The sequence below is a fragment of the Anomaloglossus baeobatrachus genome, chromosome 11, assembly GCF_048569485.1.
Source record: "Anomaloglossus baeobatrachus isolate aAnoBae1 chromosome 11, aAnoBae1.hap1, whole genome shotgun sequence".
NCBI classification, from domain to species: domain Eukaryota; kingdom Metazoa; phylum Chordata; class Amphibia; order Anura; family Aromobatidae; genus Anomaloglossus; species Anomaloglossus baeobatrachus.
Window position 1 is genome coordinate 74,180,706 of NC_134363.1, and position 21,722 is coordinate 74,202,427.

At 45.9% G+C, this 21,722-nt stretch overlaps 1 protein-coding gene across 1 annotated transcript in view; it reads right to left on the reverse strand.

Annotated features, from left to right (window-relative positions):
• Positions 1-21,722, reverse strand: part of LOC142255960 (sulfotransferase 2B1-like) — a 221,894-nt gene that overhangs the window by 145,764 nt on the left and 54,408 nt on the right. The window contains exons 3-4 of the mRNA XM_075327422.1: positions 14,390-14,533; positions 573-784 (exon numbers count right to left, since the gene is read on the reverse strand). Coding sequence (XP_075183537.1) covers positions 573-784; positions 14,390-14,525 — 348 coding nt within the window. The 5' untranslated portion in view covers positions 14,526-14,533. The remainder of the gene's footprint in view (positions 1-572; positions 785-14,389; positions 14,534-21,722) is intronic.

The window sequence follows — 21,722 nt, forward strand, 5'->3', positions numbered from 1 at the left end:
TACCCCCGGACTAGTCCGGCCCGGCACCGGGTGTCCCAGAGCCCTGGGGTGGGCGAGTCACAGACACCGCCATTCTAAGGTTGTCTGATGTAAATCTACTTGTGATCTGAATCCTATGAGACTGCGGAACACAATGTGAGAAAATATATTGGTTTAGAACTGATAAAAAATAGAAAAAAAGAATAAAATTTTGTTTATAAAAAGAAGTGTCGGATGGCATTCCCCTTTCTATGATGGGATTCAACGTAGGTGTAATGTTGAGACATTCTCTTAATTTCTTAATTGAATTCAGAAGAATGAGCGCTGTGTGAACACTCATGATCCTATATAACTTATTTTGCTGTTTGTATATTCATACACTATTTGAGGAAGGCTTCAGGATACAAGCTGCAATGTGACATATTTGTGACTCCTAATGAGAAATTGGAAATAAATTTTATAAAACAATAAAATAAATTTGAGTGTTAGTTCTATATTACGTCTGATTTCTACTACAATGTGATAGTATAAGGGCATATTTGTGAAGATATCACTTTTATTCTACAACAGCTGACGTGTTTTGCTTGTCTTACCTTAGCTTTGGAGTCAGATAAAGATTTTATGAAGAGATGTCTTGGTAAATGAGAATTGAAAAAGCGTGGGTTGTCTTTGACTTCTTGCGCTTTTTTAGCACTTCCCTTCGATTCTATCCAGGGAATTCTATGCCAGTTGAGAACTGATTTTGACCATGTTGGATCTCCATTAGTTTTAATGAGGCTAAGGATTTCCAGCATCCAAGTAGTACCTAGAAAAATTGTTTTGAGTAATGTAAAAGGTTAACGCATTATCATTAAATTTAACTAATTAGTGAACTTATAAAAATGTATTATGAGTAATAAAGATTTAAAACCTAACTGTATTCATATCAGAATATAATCAATGAAAAGTAAAATCTTTGAAGTTAAGGGATAGCACCTTTATATCAATGGCATTCCCATGGAAAATATATATATATAAAAAAAAAATGGATGGACACAAATCATTTACAAGAAATATTGAAGAAAACATAAAAAAAGTTTTTTTTCTTTAACAATAACTATATTGTGAAAAGAGGAATAAGATTATAGAATAACGATATCTGGACACATGTATAAACCTATTGTCTAAGGTTCAAGCAAGCAGGCTCCCATAGGTGATACTACTAGTGATGGATGAGCACCAACATGCTCTGGTGCTGAAATCAAGGAAATCGGAATACTCAGCTGCTCGTCTAGAGTAACGAGTATAATGGAAGTAAATGGGAAACTCGAAAGATTTTCTGGCAGACCCTCCCTGGAGGTCTGGGGAGGGCAGGAAAATCACTAAAATGGATGGAAAAAGTGATTAAATGGAATGGGAACAGCATGAGAAAGACGCCTGGACAGATCTTTAACTCCCTCGTCGCTGCTGGGAACAATGTTGTCAGAGTATTACGCCACTTTTAAGGATTGACAACAAAACATTGCAAACTGAAGAGAACATGGATTTAACAGGAAAAATGGTAGGAAACATTCTTTCCTGTATAATGACTTGTATATAAGGTAAATTTAACTAGAGCGAAAAACCGCCTCCATCCCTTAGGCTATGTTCCCACATAGCGCTTTTGCTGCGCCTTTACACTCTCATTACTTTCAAGGGTTAAAAAGTTCCACAAAAACATTGGAAAACACTGAAAGCATTGAATGCTCCTTCTTTAAAAAATGCAGCAATTTTGCATTTCAGTCAAGAAAAAAGGAATCGTGTACATGAAATTTCTCATTTATTTCCTATTTATGAGGAGTGGGATTCCTAGACTGATAAAAAGTATGCACTATGTTCAAGGTCTGCCAAAATTATAAGGAGGTATTCCAGTACAACCTGGAACACAAGTACAGTAGGGCCTCAGAAAACATTTACACTTAGAAGGAGTGGGACTTCTTTGGTCAACAACAAGGAGTTCCGGAGGCCACTACTCAGAGTACAAGTGGCACAACAATCCCTTTCGGTGGCCAAACAGTTACATTACTTGTCTAGGCATCAAGCTAGGAAAAACCTTCAAGTCCTCGTTTGATCTCAGCTACAAGTCTCTCCTCCCTAAACTCACCACACAAATATCCTCTTGGAAAGCACCCTTTCTATCGTGGATGCGCCGGAAAAACTTAATTAAAAGTATCATACTCCCAAAACTCATTTACCTTTTCCAAATGTTACCCATACCAATCCCCAAATCATTTCTCTCCCAATGTAACTCTTTAATCTCCAACTACGTCTGGAACAAACACAAACCGAGAATCAACTTTCATACATTGAGCCTTCCAAAGGACAAAGGGGGCATGGGGCTTCCCAATATATCCGTATATTACCAAGCCGCCATTCTCTCTAGAGCAGTAGACTGGATCAGACATCCACCGAATAAGCAATGGACGACAATAGAGGAATACCTAGCTCCCACCCCTCTACAAGCCCTGTTACTCTCTCCTCCCTGCCAGGGAGATAGAAGAATCTTCACCAATGATCTAACGAGAACACTCTTACAGAACTGGAACAAAAATAGCGAGATATTGGCCCCGCCTCTCTCCCCTCTAACCCAAGTCTCTGATATCTTAGATGCCAGTGTAAACCTAGCCGCATCCACAAAATCCACGTACCTAAGCAATGCAAAGGTTCCGTTGACAGATGTTTTGGTAGATGGCTCTCTGGTATCTAAACAGGAAATGTGGAAGAACCCCCACCTCTCTAAGCTTACATCTCTTCACCATATGAAAATAAAACACGCGATCCAACCACTACTGCCACAATCCCATCTCGACAGACCTCCAACAACCTTTGAATCATTCTGCATGCAAACCCGGACCCCCAGAAAAATACTATCTCATTTATATAATACCTTGCTCACAAAAAAGCTGGTAGTGAAGAGAGCATATATACTGAGATGGGAAAGGGATCTGAACACTACATTCACCGATGCGCAAATGAGCCAAATTTATAGTGCCTCACACGGACCGTCATGTTGTGTGAGAGTCCAAGAGAATTCATTCAAAGTGGTTGCGAGATGGTACATTGTCCCCACCTCATCTAATGCATGGAGTTCCTCCTCCTCGGATCAGTGCTAGAGATGCGAGAGGGACAAAGGAACGTATCTTCATGTGTGGTGGACGTGCCCGATCCTCCAGACCTTCTGGAGGACAGCATCACAGCTAATATTTGACCTCACAGGCAAAACGGTGAACCTGGTCCCTAGGCAATTGCTCCTGAATTTCCCAATGTGGCCTAAAGATAAAGCTAATTCGAAATTAGTGTCATTTGTGGGTTCAAGCTTGTAAACTTCTTATTGCTCAATTGTGGCGCACGACGAAGATTCCCACCCTTCCGCAGCTCCTGCTGAAAATTGATCAACTATATTATGCTGAAGAACTCTCAGCCCTTTCACGTCAGAATATGCTCTCATTCCTTCAGGTTTGGAATGCATGGCAGGCCTATAAGTCTAAACCCTACTTTCTAGTAGCTACTACGCAGAAGGTAACATAGAGGACCTTAAGTCATCTTTTCCCCCACCAAGGGGATGAACGACAGACCATTGATCATTCTTGGCACTGGATGAATGGACTCTAGACCAAAACCTTTTCCTTTCTCTTTTCTACCTTCCTCCTTTTCCCTCAACCTCTTGGACCCACTAACTCTACTCCCAAAACTGAATTTCATGTGATATAACCTTGCTCTCTTGGATTTCAGTTACCTCCCTCATTCCATAGTTCCTATTGTATTTACTGTAAAAAACTGATTCATAATAATCCGGAAAGCAGGTTAATGATCTAGTTCGGACTTTACCCACTGTCTAATGGATAGTTTTATTACTTGGCTAAGCTTTGATCTCTCATAGATAGTCTCGAGACATAAGGGTGAACTAATGGCATCCGGTTCAATTGCAATAATACTAGATCTGATTGTGTTTTCTGTTGACTTTGTATTCTTATTATTGTTTCAATAAACAAAACATTAAAACAAACAAGTGGCACAGCAAGGACCTTCAGACATCCGACACCAATTTTGCTCCAGCTAAAGTGGGCGGCAGTTCCTCTTGTGTGGGCTTAGGGCATCAGTTAGCACCTAGGCCTCAAATAGATTGAAGCAGGGGTTTCCAAACTTTTTTTTTTAATCGCCATTGAAACCCTTGCCAATAGAAACTATGAACCATTTTTAGAGGGCCAGCCCTCACCTGTCTTCCACACAGTCTAGTCTCAGTAGCCAAGAGTCTGGACAACATAATCCTCAACCTGGTCCTCCTTCCTCCCCTTAAAAACACAGGGCCCTATTCAATATTGCATGTACGTTTTTTTTGTCTAGTTTTAAGGGGGTTTTATTTGAGCCCAATTCTTCTTTCAATTTGCGACTATTTGAAAGTCTATTTTATATACAACTGCATCTCAATAAATTAGGATATCAAAAAATTTATTTTTTTCAGTAATCCAATACAAAAAGGGAAACACATATATTATATAGAGTCATTACACACAGAGTGATCTATTTCAACTGTTTATTTCTTACAGCCAATGAAAACCCAAAAGTCATTAGCTCAGAAAATTAGAATATTATAGAAGGCCAACTGAAAAAATGATTTTACACTCAAATGTTGGTGCCTACTAAAAAGTAGGTACAGTAAATGCACTCAATACTTGGTCGGGGCTCCTTTTGCATGAATTACTGCATCAATGCGGCGTGGCATGGAGGTAATCAGCCTGTGGCACTGCTGAGGTGTTATGGAAGCCCAGGTTAAATCAGGTATTGGTACTTTTGGCAGCGTGGCCAGGTGCCAAGTCCTGCTGGAAAATGAAATTTCCATCTCCAAAAAGATTGTTGGCAGAGGGAAGCATGAAGTGCTCTAAAAATGTCCTGGTCTGGCTGCGCTGACTTTGGTCTTGATAAAACACAGTCGACTTACACCAGCAGATGACATGGCTCCCCCATCACTGATTGTGGAAGCTTCACACTAGACCTCAAGCAGCTTGGATTGTGGCCTCTCCACTCTTCCTGCAGACTAAGGGACCTTGATTTCCAACTGAAATGCAAATTTACTTTCAACTGAAAACAACACCTTGGATCAATGGGCAAACTGTCCAGTTCTTTTTCTCCTTAGTCCAGGTAAGACGCTTCTGGCATTGTCTATTGGTCATGAGTGGCTTGCCACAAGGAATGCGACAGTTGTAGCCCATGTCCTGGATACGTCTGTGTGTGGTGGCTCTTGAAGCACTGACTCCAGCAGCAGTCCATTCCTTGTGAATCTCCCCCACATTTTTGAATGGCTTTTTCTTAACAGTCCTATCAAGGCTGCAGTTATCCCGGTTGCTTGTGCACTTTTTCTACCACACTTTTTCCTTCCATTTTACTTTCCATTAATATGCTTGGATACAACACTCTGTGAACAGCCAGCCACTTTAGCAATGACCTTTTGTGGCTTACCCTCCTTGTGGAATGTGTCAATGACTGCCTTCTGGACATCTGTCAAGTCGGAAGTGTTCCCATTGATTGTATAGTCTACTGAACCAGACTAAGAAACCATTTTAAATGCATAGGGAGACTTTGCAGATGTTTTGTGGTAATTATTCTAATTTTCTGAGATAATGATTTTTGGGTTTTCATTGGCTGTAAGCCATAATCAACAATTTTAAAAGAAAGTAACACTTGAAATAGATCCCTCTGTGTGTAATGACTCTATATAATATATAGGAATTGATCCCTCTGTGTATAATGACTCTATATAATATATGTGTTTCACTTTTTGTATTGAATTACTGACATAAATTTACTTTTTAATGATATTCTAATTTATTGAGATGCACCTGTATCTTCGCCAGTTTAATTTGTTTGCCATTGTGGTTTGTCAGTTCCAGATGAATTTAAAGGATTCATGAATTACAAAATAATTTTTTTTTTTTGCATAAACGTACTCCAGTCCACCTTATGAAGTGATTTTATGTTAAAGATTTTGCACAACGTTTGCTACACTTTTGGCACTTAAAAAAAATCAAAGCCCAACTAATTGAGCAGCTAGTCAGAAGAAGATAATGGTGTGTAAAGGCAATTAGTGTCTCAAGTAGTCGATGATGATGAAACACAGATGCTAACAGGTAATGTTGCTAATTTAAAAAGTCAAAAGAAGGACCAGAGAGCTGAAGTGTAAGACGAGATAGTGAACGATGATGTCCCTCACCCAACCTGGCAAGGTGCAATACAGAGTGAGGACGGCAGCGCAGAGGTGGCGGAATCAGCAGCACCGCAACTAGCAGGAAAAAGCATTGGAGTGGCTGGAAGAGAGTGTTATATTCTTACAACAACTCACAAAGGGGTAAAGATAATAAATTTAAATCTGCAACTGACTCTGCTGGTTCCCATACAGACTAGAGATCCCAACCATGCAGTCTCTAGTGGTACCTGCTGGAGTTGGGATATCCCTGACCGCAGACTAAATTATGCCAATTCGGGCCTATGCTACCTGATTGGCCATTGAGCACTTCTCATTCTTCCTAAGGAGCTGGTGGGAAGAGCAGATTGTAAATTACCTACACAAAGGAAAGTGTGCTGAAGTAGAAAGTAATCCCAGACTGATTAATACAAACAATAAATACAAAGTAACGGAGGTAAATATTGCTAAAGAATATGCTGCCTATTTACTGACAGCAAACATAGGATATGTGCAGAGTGGAAAACAAAACAGCAAAGAGAAATATTCTAGCTGGTCTTCCCTTGAATTTCAGAAACTAACAGCAATATAGCTGGACTTCAAAAGAAGAATATCACAAGCAGGAAATACCACTAGAAGGAATGTACTTGAAACTGCACCCAAAAGGTGAATGGGCAGGCAAACAAGTAAATTAATACACCTGTTATCCTACTAAAAGCAAAGGAAGTAAAAGAGAAACTAAACACCCAAAGAAAAGGTAAATCTACTGTGATCTGGTAGACAGAGAAGCCGAACACAGACAACCAACCACACATGGCAAATTCCCAGTGCAAGAGTTAGGTGTTCCTTTTTTTTACAGTGTATTCCATGCACCCTTTCTCACCCACAAAAGGATATATGGTTCATGGTTTATTATTTTTCTTGTTCACCACCTCCACCATATAAACAGGGTCACCATGTGGCCCTTGCTACAAATTTTTATTTTTTAAAGGGCCATCAGGCGGCCCCCACTGATACATTTTGGCTGGCCACCAGGTGGCCCTCACTTTACTGACAAAACCTTGAGGATTCAACCAAGATGGTGAGTGACTATGATGCCATAATCAGTGTAACTATCCTGCTTCTGTGTCTACTTAACCTCTCTGATCATAATTAAAGAAGAAGATTTGCATGTTGACCTTGTGGAGATGGAGAAAGTACAGAGGGTGCTATGTGCTTGCATATCTTGATTGCTTGCCCTGGAAATGTTGCCATTTAGGCTTGTAGAATGTGAGGCTTTCTACAATCTGATTGCAGTGGCTGTCCTGCAGTACGTGGTGCACTGCCATCATTATATTTCCCAGTGTACTGCCTGGCGTTACACCTGGATGTTTCACATAACATCACCTGCGCCTTGACCAATTCAGTTAGCTTGTAGCAACAGTATACCTATATAAGGACTGTAAAGTAATATACCCTGACTATATGATTCTAATCATCCAAAACTATCCCTACTCCAGCAGCTATCCTTATACTGGATACAGCTTATAGTGGTATTGTTAGGGAAAAGAATAGCTGTAGGCTTGAAAAGCAATTTTGGTTTTAGGTGGCAGGAGCATGGTCTGTAAGGCAAGAATCTCTGCCTACATGCCTCTAATACCATATCCTTTCTCTAGCAGCTTGCCTACATTAATTTTGCAAAGAGTGGTATATTAGAGAACAGAACAGATTTTTAGGTAGCAGCAGAAAGGTCTGTAAGGCTAGAACCCTGCTTTCATGCCTCTAATACACTATTCCTTCTAAAACAGCTTGCACTACACTAAATGCAGTAAGAGCAGTATTATTAGATAATACAATAGATTTTTTTGCAGCAGTGTGGTCTGTAAAGCTAGAATCCCTGCCTACAGGCCTCTAATACACTATTCCTTCTCCAGCAGCTTGAAATACACTAAATGTAGATTGGAGCAGTATTATTAGAGAATAGATTTTTTTAAGGTGGCGCCAGCAAGGCCTGTAAGACTAGAATCCCTGCCTACATGCCTCTAATATACTATCCCTTCTCCAGCAACTTGCGCTATACTAAATGCAGATAAGGGCATTATTGTTGTTGTTAGAGAATAACATACAGTTTTTAGGAAGCTGCAGCAAGGTCTAAAAGGCTAGAATCCCTCCCTGCATGCTTCTAATACAGTATAACTTGTACAACAGCTTGCCCTACAATACATGCAACTAAAACCCGCTTTACACGCTACAATATATTTTACGATGTGTCGGCGGGGTCATGTCGTAAGTGACGCACATCCGGCATCGTAAGGTACATTGTAGTGTGTGACAGGTACGTGCGATTGCGATTGAACGTTAAAACGTTCATCGCATGCACGTCGTTCAATTCCTAAAAATTGAACGTCAGATTGTTCATCGTACCTGGGGTAGCACACATCGCTGTGTGCGACACCCCGGGAACGATGAACAGATCTTACCTGCATCCTGCGGCTCCCGGCCAGCAATGCGGAAGGAAGGAGGTGGGCAGGATGTTTACGTCCCGCTCATCTCCGCCCATCTCCGCTTCTATTGGCTGGCTGCCGCGTGACGTCGATGTAACGCCAAACGTCCCTCCCACTCCAGGAAGTGGATGTTCGCCGCCCACATCGAGGTTGTATGGACGGGTAAGTACGTGTGACGGCGGTTCATCGTTTGTGCGGCACATTCAACAAATTGGGGGCGGTTACGATCGCATACAATATCGTATGCGAAATCGTAACATGTAAAGCAGGCTTAAGAAAGGTGTTATGATACAATTAACCCTAAAAAGGACTGTTGATAAAATTTTACATCAGCAGGTACTGTGACAATGTAACACACTGTCCCTTCTCCAGCAGAAACTCTCCCTACACTATTTCCAGGTGCAGTGTGCCGAGCATGGCGTCACTAGGTAATATATAGACCTGATGATGCGTTGCGGCCAGCCAATCACAGTAATGCCAGTAAATAATATGGCTACTACATTATTATAACTGGCAGGTAATCTTGCATGTTTAGTGGCTAAAAAAAGCTGCAAAACATGCAGGGCGGGGACTCAAGCATGGTGCCAGAGCACCAGAACACTCAATCAGAGGCAAGAGAATGCTATCAAAGTTCTGGGAGAGTTTCATTAGACATTCCCAACACCAAGGACCTGATGTGCGGGGTACTTTGAGAAGGAGGGAAATGTTTATGAACATGGTAAAAGACTACCTATTTGACTGTACCATCATTCTCCTTGATACCTCTGTGCCCAGGGTCGGACTGGCCCGGTAGGGTACCGGGGAATCCCCTGGTAGGCCCTGGGCCCTCAGTCGGCCCCTGTGCCTTATATAGTGCGGGGCTGTGCTTCCATGCACCGGACGAGATCATGGAGGTGTCTATGAGCCTGTGGACTGGTAAGGTAAGGACACCGCAGGAACGGAGGACAGGTGAGAATAACGTGTGTGTGTGTGTGTGGGTAAAAAATTGCAAAATAGGGGTCAAGATGGGGACTGGAATGAGGACATTACTAAAGAATGGGGGGCCAATTGCTACACTGCACAAGGATGTGGGGGCCCATTGCTACACTGCACAAGGATGGCGGGGCCCATTGCTACACTGCACAAGAATGCGGGACACATTGCTACACTGCACATGGATGTGGGGCACATTGCTACACTGACAAGGATAGGGGACCCATTGCTACACCTCACAAGGATGGGGGCCCGTTGCTACACTTCACAAGAATGGGGGGCCCATTGCTACACTGCACAAGGATGGGGGACCCGTTGTTACACTGCAAAAGGATGGGGGGCCTATTGCTACACTGTACAAGGATGGGGGACCCGTTGTTACACTGCAAAAGGATGGGGGGGGGCTGTTGCTACACTACACAAGGATTGGGGGCCATTGCTACACTGTACAAGGATGGGGGGGCCCATTGCTACACTGCACATGGATGGGGGTACACATTGCTACACTGCACAAGGATGGGGGGCCCGTTGCTACACTGCACAAGGATGGGGGGCCCGTTGCTACACTGCACAAGGATGGAGGGCCCGTTGCTACACTGCACAAGGATGGAGGGCCTGTTGCTACACTGCACAAGGATGGGGGACCTGTTGCTACATGGCACAAGGATGGGAGCCCGTTGCTACATGGCTCAAGGATGGGGGGCCCGTTGCTACACGGCACAAGGATGGAGGGCCTGTTACTACACTGCACAAGGATGGGGGACCTGTTGCTACATGGCACAAGGATGGGAGCCCGTTGCTACATGGCTCAAGGATGGGGGGCCCGTTGCTACACGGCACAAGGATGGAGGGCCCGTTGCTACACTGCACAAGGATGGGGGACCTGTTGCTATACGGCACAAGGATGGGGGGGGCCCGTTGCTATACGGCCAAGGCATACAGTAAATGGTGGGGAAATGGGGTAACTGGAGAGAGTTTGTCGTGATGCCACTGTGGAATGCGGCCAGTAGAAGCCGCCGCTGCAGAATTCCTCACCAGGGCAGGTGTTATGGCAGCCTGGATGGTGTCGCTCCCCACAGGTAGGCCCCGGGTGGATGAAGAGGAGACATAATGGCGGTTGGTGTCTAAGCGCTGGGCGGCGACGCCGGTAAGGACAAGCCAACACAGTCTCTGCAGGTTCAAAGTGTAGTTTACTCATAATTTCAGTCGTCAGCCCAGTTACTGTATACTGGTCACTGCCGTGATGGGCTCTGGTCAATCCCAGGTAAGCAAGGGGCCACCACCGGTGTTTGAAGAGATAGAATGTCCTTTCCTAGGGTGACTTCCTTAGAAGTCAGGTACTCAGGCTGAGCTCTGCTCCAAGCATCGGGCCTAGACAAGTCCAAGAGTTCCAAAGGTGTCTGGTTAGAACTATGGTCCCGACTTAAAGGGAACCTGTCATCAGAAATTTTGCACTAAACCTAAAAGATTCCCCCTCTGCAGCTCCTGGGCTGCATTCTAGCAATGTTCCTGTTGTTTATGTGCCCCCTTTCTGACCAAAATAAAGACTTTGTAAAGTGGTACCTTTTCGTATTCAGATCTTGATAATGGTACACGGGGGCGGGCTCCTGGTGTCCGTTAGTCTGCCTCCCTGTCGCTTTAGGCTGTCCCCCATCGCGCAATTTCAAAGAGGTGACGTGAGGTAAGCTGGCCAGCGCTTGCGCAGAACGGTGGAGGCGGCGGTGAAAGCGCGAGCATGAGATTATGGGCGGGTACTTGCTGATGAAAATCACAACGCCGCCCATAATCTCGCGCATGCGCAACACGTCACCAGCGGTCACACTGCACATTGCAGTCCCGCGAGAGTGGCATGGTGCATGCGCGAGATTATGGCCGCCCATAATCTCGCGCATGCGCAACACGTCACCAGCGGTCACACTGCACATTGCAGTCCCGCGAGAGTGGCATGGCGCATGCGCGAGATTATGACCGCCCATAATCTCGCGCATGCGCAACACGTCACCAGCGGTCACACTGCCCATTGCAGTCCCGCAAGAGTGGCACGGCGCATGCACGAGATTATGGCCGCCCATAATCTCGCGCATGCGCCATGCCACTCTCGCGGGACTGTGCAATGTGCACAGTGAGACCGCTGGTGACGTGTTGCGTATGCGCGAGATTATGGGCGGCGCTGTGACTTTCATCAGCAAGTACCCACCCATAATCTCGTGGTCGCGCTTTCACCGCCAACCTCCACTGCCTCCTCCACCGTTCTGCACAAGCGCTGGCCAGCTTACCTCACGTCACCTCTTTGAAATTGCGCGATGGGGGACGGCCTAAAGTGACAGGAGGCAGACTAACGGACACCAGAGAGCCCGCCCCCGTGTACCATTATCAAGATCTGAATACAAAAAGGTACCGCTTTATAAAGTCTTTATTTTGGTCAGAAAGGGGGCACATAAACAACAGGAACCTTGCAAGAATGCAGCCCAGGAGCTGTGGAGGAGGAATCTTTTAGGTTTAGTACAAAATTTCTGATGACAGGTTCCCTTTAACAGAGTGTGTGAGTATGTTGCGCCTTCCTCTACCCCCAAGTGGAACCTGCCCCCCAGGTGTCTGGCTTCAGTGACCGGGGAAGTCCCATAATCATGATGGCCACCCCCCTGCCTACCCTGAGTCATCCCACCCTGTGTGAAGGCTCCTAAACTGTATGTAGTGTGTGAATGTGGAACACCGATGATTGACCTGCCTATTACCTGAGATAGATACCACACCTTAATTGAAGTGCAGTACCCTGTGGCGACCAGAGCCTCCAGGGTGCCACACATAGGTAGTGGGACTCCTAGACTCCTAAAGCCTAACATTTTTAATAGAACGTGTATGAGTTCCTCCTTTATGTCTGATACAGGGTTTATCGGAGTCTCTCTTCCAATTTTTGGCAGTTCTTGCATTGTCTGAATAGGCTTTGTGAGTCCCTCCTTCATAAATTACACAGGATGTGTCTGACCATGTTACACACACCACATGCCCAGATAAGGTAAATGGTTACCAGTGAATAGTTGTCATGATAGTAGGTGTGAACTCTGTGCTATGGGACCGGAACTGTTACGCTGGAGGGTGTGGACCCACTGTGCCACAGGACCAGGCTCACCCTGGAGGTGCATAACTAATCAACTACCTCATCTTCACTAGAGCTTCTGATGGTGAGGTTAGAATTATGTTGGAAGGTTGCCACCATGTACCACTCCTGGGAAACTAGGTACCTTGGCAGCTGACTTCAGGGGTCGGGAATGCAAGCACAGACACAGATCCAGGCAGGCCAGCTGAAACAGGCATGTAGACTGACGCTGACAGGTATGGCAGGTTCAGGTAGATCCGACAGGTACAATAGGTACCACAAGTATTGGCAGATTTTGTCAGGTACAGCAGGTACAATATGTATGGCAGGTTCTGGCAGGTACTGACAAGTTCTGGCAGGTACAGCAGGTATGATGGGTACAGCAGGTTCTGTCAGGTACAGCAGGTACTGGTGAGTACAACAGGCATGACAGGTTCTGGAACACAGATACAGGTTGGTGGTCTATGTAACGGGAACAGGTAACTGGATATGGGACCTGACAACTAGCAAGCGTGTCACTAGGAGTACAATCACAATGCTTAGGCACCTCCCACACGGGGTGGATGCCTTAAATACCCATGGCCTCTCAGCCATAGCCTGAGAGGCAAGTTTAGTTTAGGGCACTCTGGCCCTTTAAGAGTGGGAAGGAGCTCTCCTGTGCACCCAAACATGCTCCCAGAACCTGTGCAGTGTGCGCAGGCCCCGGGAGCCAGCAGCAGTTTCAGAGGCAGAAGCCAAATCTGAGTGTCGTGGAAGAGGAGTGCGCCAACGCTACAATGGTTTTTCTCCATTGAAAGCAATAAGAAAGTACAAAAACGCAGCAAAAATGCTGAACATTGCATAAGAGGTGGAGAAGGTGTTTTTCTCTCTTTAAATCTGCCTTCTATGCAAGTCATTATATAGAAAATAATTAAACAGAGGAAAAAGGAGTGCTAAATGGTCATACATAATGTTAATAATTACAACCAAATACCTTGTAGATATCAAAGTGTAAACATGTTTATTCAACAATCAAGTTAAACAAGGATAAAATGACATAGTGCAGTAGAAGACATAGTATGCAGGAAAAGCAGTCCCAAAAACGTTCCCAAACAGAGGACATCTGTCACAATAGAAAATCTTAATGCAGCAACATGAGCAAGCAGCAATCCCATAAAGCCGTGATAAAAAAGGAGGGATTTTTTTCACAATCACAATACAAGTAAATAGTACACTTGCGGCTTACCCATTTAACAAAGTGCAAAAGTGCTTGGTCAGTGCCAGGGCAGAAGTCCAGTACAGGGAGGAGAAGCCCCAACGCATTTCGCTTGCGTTGCTTCTTCGGGGGGTAATGTTTCCAGAAAATTAAAGTTTATTTACTATTGTTGTCCTTTGTTGTTTTTTGCCTTCTCTTCACCCTGCTGTTCTGTTCAGTCAAAAATGACTGAATTTAGAATTTGATTTTGTATTAAATATTCATTATGCGGTTCTGAAACTTGTGGATAATTGACTTTTCCTCATTTGAGAGGGTTCTTCCTATGGGTTTTTTTTTTTTGTTTACTATTTCAAAAATAACCGTAACATAAGTGTATAGTAAACCCGAACAGAAGGGTTAACAATATAGCACACACATTTTCACTTTGACATTTACAGACTATACATTATGGTAAAGTTGGGAAGTACCTGATTTTGGATAAGTGACATTGAATACATCATCATCTCTGACCTTAAATTCATTTTCTAAAAAATCAAGATCTTCTACGCTGCTTGATGGGCTTGGAAAGACTGTTCCCTTGTATTTAAAGAATTTCATTTCCATTTCAGTACCTGAATATGAATAAAAACATAGTTTATATCGTGTAAAAACAATTACAATGATTCAATATTTTATTGTGCATAAAGGATTATGTGACGCCCTGGCGCCGCCAGGTGGTCACAGAGAAACACTACACTCCACACAACACCATCTCACATCAGGTACCATCTGCCACAAAACCCTAGCCACCCCCCTCAGGGTAGGAAGGACACACCAGTGGGCAGGACCAGGCGGATTGGGAGCGCCCACCTAGGGGTCTTGAGGATCCGGGGTAGGAAAGCAGTCAGTTGAAGTCAAGTTCAGTTCAAGATCTAGTTGGAGTCAAGTGGAAGTGGAGGTCGAAGGTGACAGTGGAAAGTGGAAGTCTGAGCCTAGTGAAGTGTAGCCAGGATAGTGGCCCTGGTCTACTGGCTAGGTGGCAAGCAGTGGACCGTGTCCAAAGGCGACGGGAGTCCGGTCGCGGGAAATCCAAAGTGGACCGGGGCAGGGTTGGAGCCCACCGGTACTGACAGCGGAGATCCGGTCCGGAAACCCTGAAACCTCGTTAGAAGATGGTTGCAAGCCCCTTCTCTAATTAACCAGGCCGGGACAAGGTTCCAGACGTTGTTCCAGAGTGTTAGCCCAGATAGAGAAAAACGACAGCCCAACGCGGGTGATAGGGTATCTGCAACAACCCACTGAGATCCCACGGGTCAGTTTTCGTGGGCACATCTCCCAACCAAAGCAGAACCGGGAGAGGACTTCCCCGTTCTAAACGAGGTTGTCCACAAAAGGAGAGAAGTACATAGTGCCGGAGGAAGGGGCATTGGTACACCAGCCGGGTGTGGGAACTGTATACACGCGGACGTGGCAGCTGGCCGCTGACACCTTGGTTTACGAGCGGACTTGTGTGCAATCATTTAATCGTGAGTACTCCAACACCCTCCGGTCCAGCCCGGCGCACCACCACTGTCAGCCATCACCTCCCGTGTTCTAGACACTGAGCCCCGGGGCATCCACCCCTACCCACGGAGAGGTTAAACACCCAGCTGCCGCCCCATCGCCCTCGGGTGCTCCCCAACAGAAGCGGTGGTACTCCATCTTACCACACACCGTGGATGACGTCACAAAGTATCTACAACATTCCTCTGTACATATCACGCCCCTTTTTATTTGAGTGTACGCACAACCCCCGGGTCTGGAGACCCCTCGAGCCACTGCGGATCCAGATCCGAGCAGCCTGGCTGCTGACGTGGGGGTGGCACACCTCAAAACCTGGCGTCACGAACAGGATTGTAACCCCTCCACCTACCTGGTGGAAGTGTGCCTTGTTTTGGACTGTAAACGGTGCTCCGTTTCAAAATTTTTCGACAGCCGCCATTTTGCCGCTATTTTTGGGCGCGAAAAACAACAAGCCCGGCGTCTTCTTCCCTGGAAAAGAGCGCAAAGTTGAAGCCCCGCCCCCTGGGAACACGGGCGGAAGTTGGTGACTCCCCAGACAGGAAGCGCAAAGGACAGTGGGTCCCGTGTGACTGCTGTCGATAAACCAAGGGGGAGGACAGAAAAAGCGGCATGTGACACAAGAAGATAAAAGGCAGGGACACCAGGACTTTGCCAAATGTCGTTCCTGGACAAGAAAGCGGCAGGATGTCTCAGGGGTCCGATGACCAGCATGTGGAGAGGCCCGTTACAAGGACCGCTGACTGGATTGAAGTGCAGACGGAGAGGATGTGTCGGAGGATCCAGGCCCAGGCGCATTTTATCATGACGCAGTGGACCACCGAAATGAAGGGCCTGGCTGCAGCTGTCCGGGCGCGCGAGATGGAGATGGCTTCGGAGGAGCGGGTAAGCAGTGACCCACACCCCTATGTTCCCCAGGAACTGGCCGTACTGGCTGAGGGGTCCGGCCTGCCCCCATCCGCCACGTCGCCTCCCTCGCCACTCGTGTCTGCGGCCAGCGCCCTGATCGGCCCGCTACCCCAAATAGCGAAAGTGGCACCTGTCTCGTTTAAAGAAGAGGACCCAGGAATGGCAACCCCGCTCCGACACCCGTCCCGGCCCTGCATCGGACCGCATTCCGGAAGACGTCTCCTCCGGCCCGGATCCAGGCCACAGCATTAGTGACATCACTCCCGGCCCCGAGCCTGGCCGCAACTGTGATGACGTCGGCTCCAGCAGTCCACCCGGCCGCAACTCTGATGACGTCGGCCCCGGCAGTCCGCCCGGCTGCAACGGAGGCGGTGCCCATCAGAAGCCACCCTCGGCAGCTACGCAGGTTGCTACCTAGTGCCCGGTCCCGGCTGTGGAACAGCCAGGATATACAGTCATATAAAAAAGTTTGGGCACCCCTATTAATGTTAACCTTTTTTTCTTTATAACAATTTGGGTTTTTGCAACAGCTATTTCAGTTTCATATATCTAATAACTGATGGACTGAGTAATATTTCTGGATTGAAAAGAGGTTTAATGTACTAACAGAAAATGTGCAATCTGCATTTAAACAAAATTTGACCGGTGCAAAAGTATGGGCACCTCAACATAAAAGTGACATTAATATTTTGTAGATCCTCCTTTTGCAAAAATCACAGCCTCTAGTCGCTTCCTGTAGCTTTTAATGAGTTCCTGGATCCTGGATGAAGGAATATTTGACCATTCCTGTTTACAAAACAATTCCAGTTCAGTTAAGCTTGATGGTCGCCGAGCATGGACAGCCGCTTCAAATCATCCCACAGATTTTCAATGATATTCAGGTCTGGGGACTGAGATGGCCATTCCAGAACATTGTAATTGTTCGTCTGCATGAATTCCTGAGTAGATTTGGAGCGGTGTTTTGGATCATTGTCTTGCTGAAATATCCATCCCCTGCGTAACTTCAACTTCGTCACTGATTCTTGCACATTATTGTCAAGAATCTGCTGATACTTAGTTGAATCCATGCGACCCTCAACTTTAACAAGATTCCCGGTACCGGCATTGGCCACACAGCCCCAAAGCATGATGGAACCTCCACCAAATTTTACTGTTGGTAGCAAGTGCTTTTCTTTGAATGCCGTGTTTTTTTGCCTCCATGCATAACGCCTTTTTGTATGACCAAACAACTCAATCTTTGTTTCATCAGTCCACAGGACCTTCTTCCAAAACGTAACTGGCTTGTCCAAATGTGCTTTTGCATACCTCAGGCGACTCTGTTTGTGGCGTGCTTGCAGAAACGGCTTCTTTCGCATCACTCTCCCATACAGCTTCTCCTTGTGCAACGTGCGCTGTATTGTTGACCGATGCACATTCACACCATCTGCAGCAAGATGATGCTGCAGGTCTTTGGAGGTGGTCTGTGGATTGTCCTTGACTGTTCTCACCATTCTTCTTCTCTGCCTTTCTGATTTTTTTCTTGGTCTGCCACTTCTGGGCTTAACAAGAACAGTACCTGTGTTCTCCCATTTCCTTACTATGTTCCTCACAGTGGAAACTGACAGTTTAAATCTCTGAGAAAACATTTTGTATCCTTCCCCTGAACAACTATGTTGAATAATCTTTGTTTTCAGATCATTTGAGAGTTGTTTTGAGGAGCCCATGATGCCACTCTTAATAGGAGATTCAAATAGGAGATCAACTTGCAAGTGGCCACCTTAAATACCTTTTCTCATGATTGGATACACCTGCGTATGAAGTGCAAAGCTCAATGAGGTTACAAAACCAATGTAGTGCTTTGGTAAGTTAGAAAAAAGTAGTTAGGAGTGTTCAAATCAAGAAATTGATAAGGGTGCCCATACTTTTGCACCAGTCAAATTTTGTTTAAAAGCGGATTGCACATTTTCTGTTAGTACAATAAACCTCATTTCAATCCAGAAATATTACTCAGTCCATCAGTTATTAGATATATGAAACTGAAATAGCTGTTGCAAAAACCCAAATTGTTATAAAGAAAAAAGGTTAACATTAATAGGGGTGCCCAAACTTTTTCATATGACTGTATCTGCAGGGAAGCAGAGAAGGCCAGTGAGAGATGGGGCTCTCGGCAGAGAGAAAAGCTGGTCGTAGCCGGCACCGAGGGCGTCCGTGTGGGCCAAGCTCCCGAGCAGGAGAAGGAGCACGGTACCCATGCCCCATACTGGGCGCGACAGCAGCGGCAGCTGAAACAAGAAATCGCTGCCTGGGAGAAGCGTAAAGCCGATGTGCTAGCACGCACCTTCCAAGGAAAGGACCACCTACGGCAGGCTAGCTTCCGGGTGCGGGGCCAAACCTACCGAGGGCAGGTCCACCACTTTAACCCCCAAATGGGATGGGGGTTCATCTATGAGCCTGGACTGGACTCCGAAATCTTTGTGTCCCAGAGGGATGTGGCCCCTCATTTGCCAACAGGTCACCTGGACCGAGATCTTGAACCTGGGGACCTGGTGAGTTACACCCGACACTGTGGAGAAAGGGGGTGGTTCGCCCTGGACATTAAAAAGTGGATGGTGGTCGATGGGCAGCCATGTCTCCAAAGCCCCTCACAATTCCCTGTAGAAGATGAGAAGTAAATGGTAGTGGTTTCCGCTTACCCGTTGATTTCTTAAGTTTTTTTTTTTTAATGTACATACTAATATTACATTTATTGAATTACGGCTTATTTAAAACAATAATGTTCTGTCCATAAGTTTTACCTCTGTTTTCAGTTATAAAATGGACCAAGACCTCAGGACTGGTGAGGTCACCCCAAAAACGTGCTTGGGTCCTGTAAATACCCCCAACTACTTTCTTGTTACTCCTCACCACTGCACAGCCTCTGGAGAGGTCGGTTGGAGGAAGGGCCTGCGGTCGAGTAGGCCGAGGCCCAGCCAGTAATGAAACCAGTATAATGCTATAAGCATACCGAAAAACATTGAAGCATACAATGAAAAATGCCACTTGCTAACTTGAAAGTGTGAATAATGAAATGCATACCTGCCATGAATATTAGGAAAAAGGAGATATTTAGCAATCGCATTGATCAATGTAACTTAGCCCCAAAACCTCGTCAAGGTATATCTCTATATTGGGGTCCCTAGCTCTATGACCCTAACTGTGTGTCATCTCATTGCAATTAAAAACTGCTGTGTGTGGAGAGGGGTAACCAAGGACTTTCTTATATAGGAGATGGAAAAATGAATGTGAACACAGCTCCAGCCCTTTCGGCCATGGAAAAGGGGTGTCCACCATGATTAGAGGTGGCACCAAGTAACCAGGTTGTTTGGGTGGCAGGTGAAAGAAGGGAAAGTAATTTTACAATTTTTGCAACGTTAAAGTAATGTGCCTCCCATAAGGGAAGTAATGTTTTAAACTGTTTCTACCTTTTTTCCCGTTCAGTGCAGGAAAATAAAAGGTCAGTGGTCGGACCGCCCGCATTAAACCAAGGGGGAATGTGATGCCCTGGCGCCGCCAGGTCATCACAGAGAAACACTACACCCCACACAACACCATCCCACATCAGGTACCATCTGCCACAAAACCCTAGCCACCCCCCCTCAGGGTAGGAAGGACACACCAGTGGGCGGGACCAGGCGGATTTGGAGCGCCCACCTAGGGGTCTTGAGGATCCGGGGGAGGAAAGCAGTCAGTTGAAGTCAAGTTCAGTTCAAGTTCTTGTTGGAGTCAAGTGGAAGTGGAGGTCAAAGCTGACAGTGGAAAGTGGAAGTCTGAGCCTAGTGAAGTGTAGCCAGGGTAGTGGCCCTGGTCTACTGGCTAGGTGGCAAGTGGTGGACCGTGTCCAAAGGCGATGGGAGTCGGGTCGTGGGAAATCCAAAGTGGAACGGGGCAGGGTTGGAGCCCACCGGTACCGACAGCGGAGATCCGGTCTGGAAACCGTGCACAGGCGGGTTACCTGGACCCTAGTTAGAAGACGGTTGCAAGCCCCTTCTCTAATTAACCAGGCCGGGACAAGGTTCCAGACGTTGTTCCAGAGTGTTAGCCCAGGTGGAGCGAAACAGCAGCCCAACTCGGGGGATAGGGTATCCGCAACAACCCACGGGGATCCCACGGGTCAGTTTCCGCGGGCACGTCACCCAACCAAAGCAGAACCGGGAGAGGACTTCCCTGTTCCAAACGAGGTTGTCCACAAAAGGAGAGAAGTACATAGTGCCACCCAGACGCGGCAGCCGGCCACTGACACCTTGGTTTACCAGCGGACTTGTGTGCAATCATTTAATCGTGAGTACACCAACACCCTCCGGTCCGGCCCGGTGAACCACCCCTGGCAGCCATCACCTCCCGTGTCTGGACACTGAGCCCCGGATCATCCACCCCTACCCACGGAGAGGTTAAACACCCAGCTGACGCCCCATCACCCCCGGGTGCTCCCCAACAGCAGCGGTGGTACTCCATCTTACCACACACCGTGGGTGGCGTCACGAAGTATCTACAATATTCCCCTGTACATATCACGCCCCTTTTTATTTGAGTGTCCGCACGACCCCCGGGTCCGGAGACCCCTAGAGCCACTGCGGATCCGGATCCGAGCAGCCCGGCTGCTGACGTGGGGGCGGCACAATTATACTTTGGATTTATTTATTTTTTTATGCAGAGACTTGGCCATTTTAAGGTATTGATTTAATCTTGATGAAGGGGAAGTTTAAACAGGATTAAATGTAATGATAGAAAAGGAATACTTTTTCTCTACTTTGCATCTTCATGACAAATCTTTTGGTTGAAACTTGGTTGTAGTGAACTTCATCCCGTTCATTATAGGGGTAAACGAGTGTGACAGTTTTATAGATTGAGTTGTCCTGAACACGGTGATACCAAATATGTGTTCTTTTTTTAACATAAATATACATATTTATTGGTATACTTTTTCATTTTTTTTTCTTCATTTTCTGATTTTTAAAAAAATATGTTTACAAATTGTTTTAACTTTTTTTTAACTTGGTCCCTATATGGGACATTAACTTTTATTGCTCTGATCATAATATAATAATACATTACATCTGTCAATGCTGTAATGACAGAAGCCTCTGGATTGTGCCCCTGGCATGATCTCAGAGGCTTTCCATAGCTGGATGGCCCAAAGGTCGTCATTATGACCTCAAGTCAACTTAGCAACAATCAGGTCCTTGTAATGAAATTAGAGGGGCATCAATCAGATGGGAGAGGTCCGCCCTTAAATGGTTTGAACTATACTGATTGTGGCATTTAGGGGGTTAAACAACCAGGGATGGTGGAGAGATTATCCCTTGCTGAGACCGCCGGGGCTTGGCTGTCAGTTAA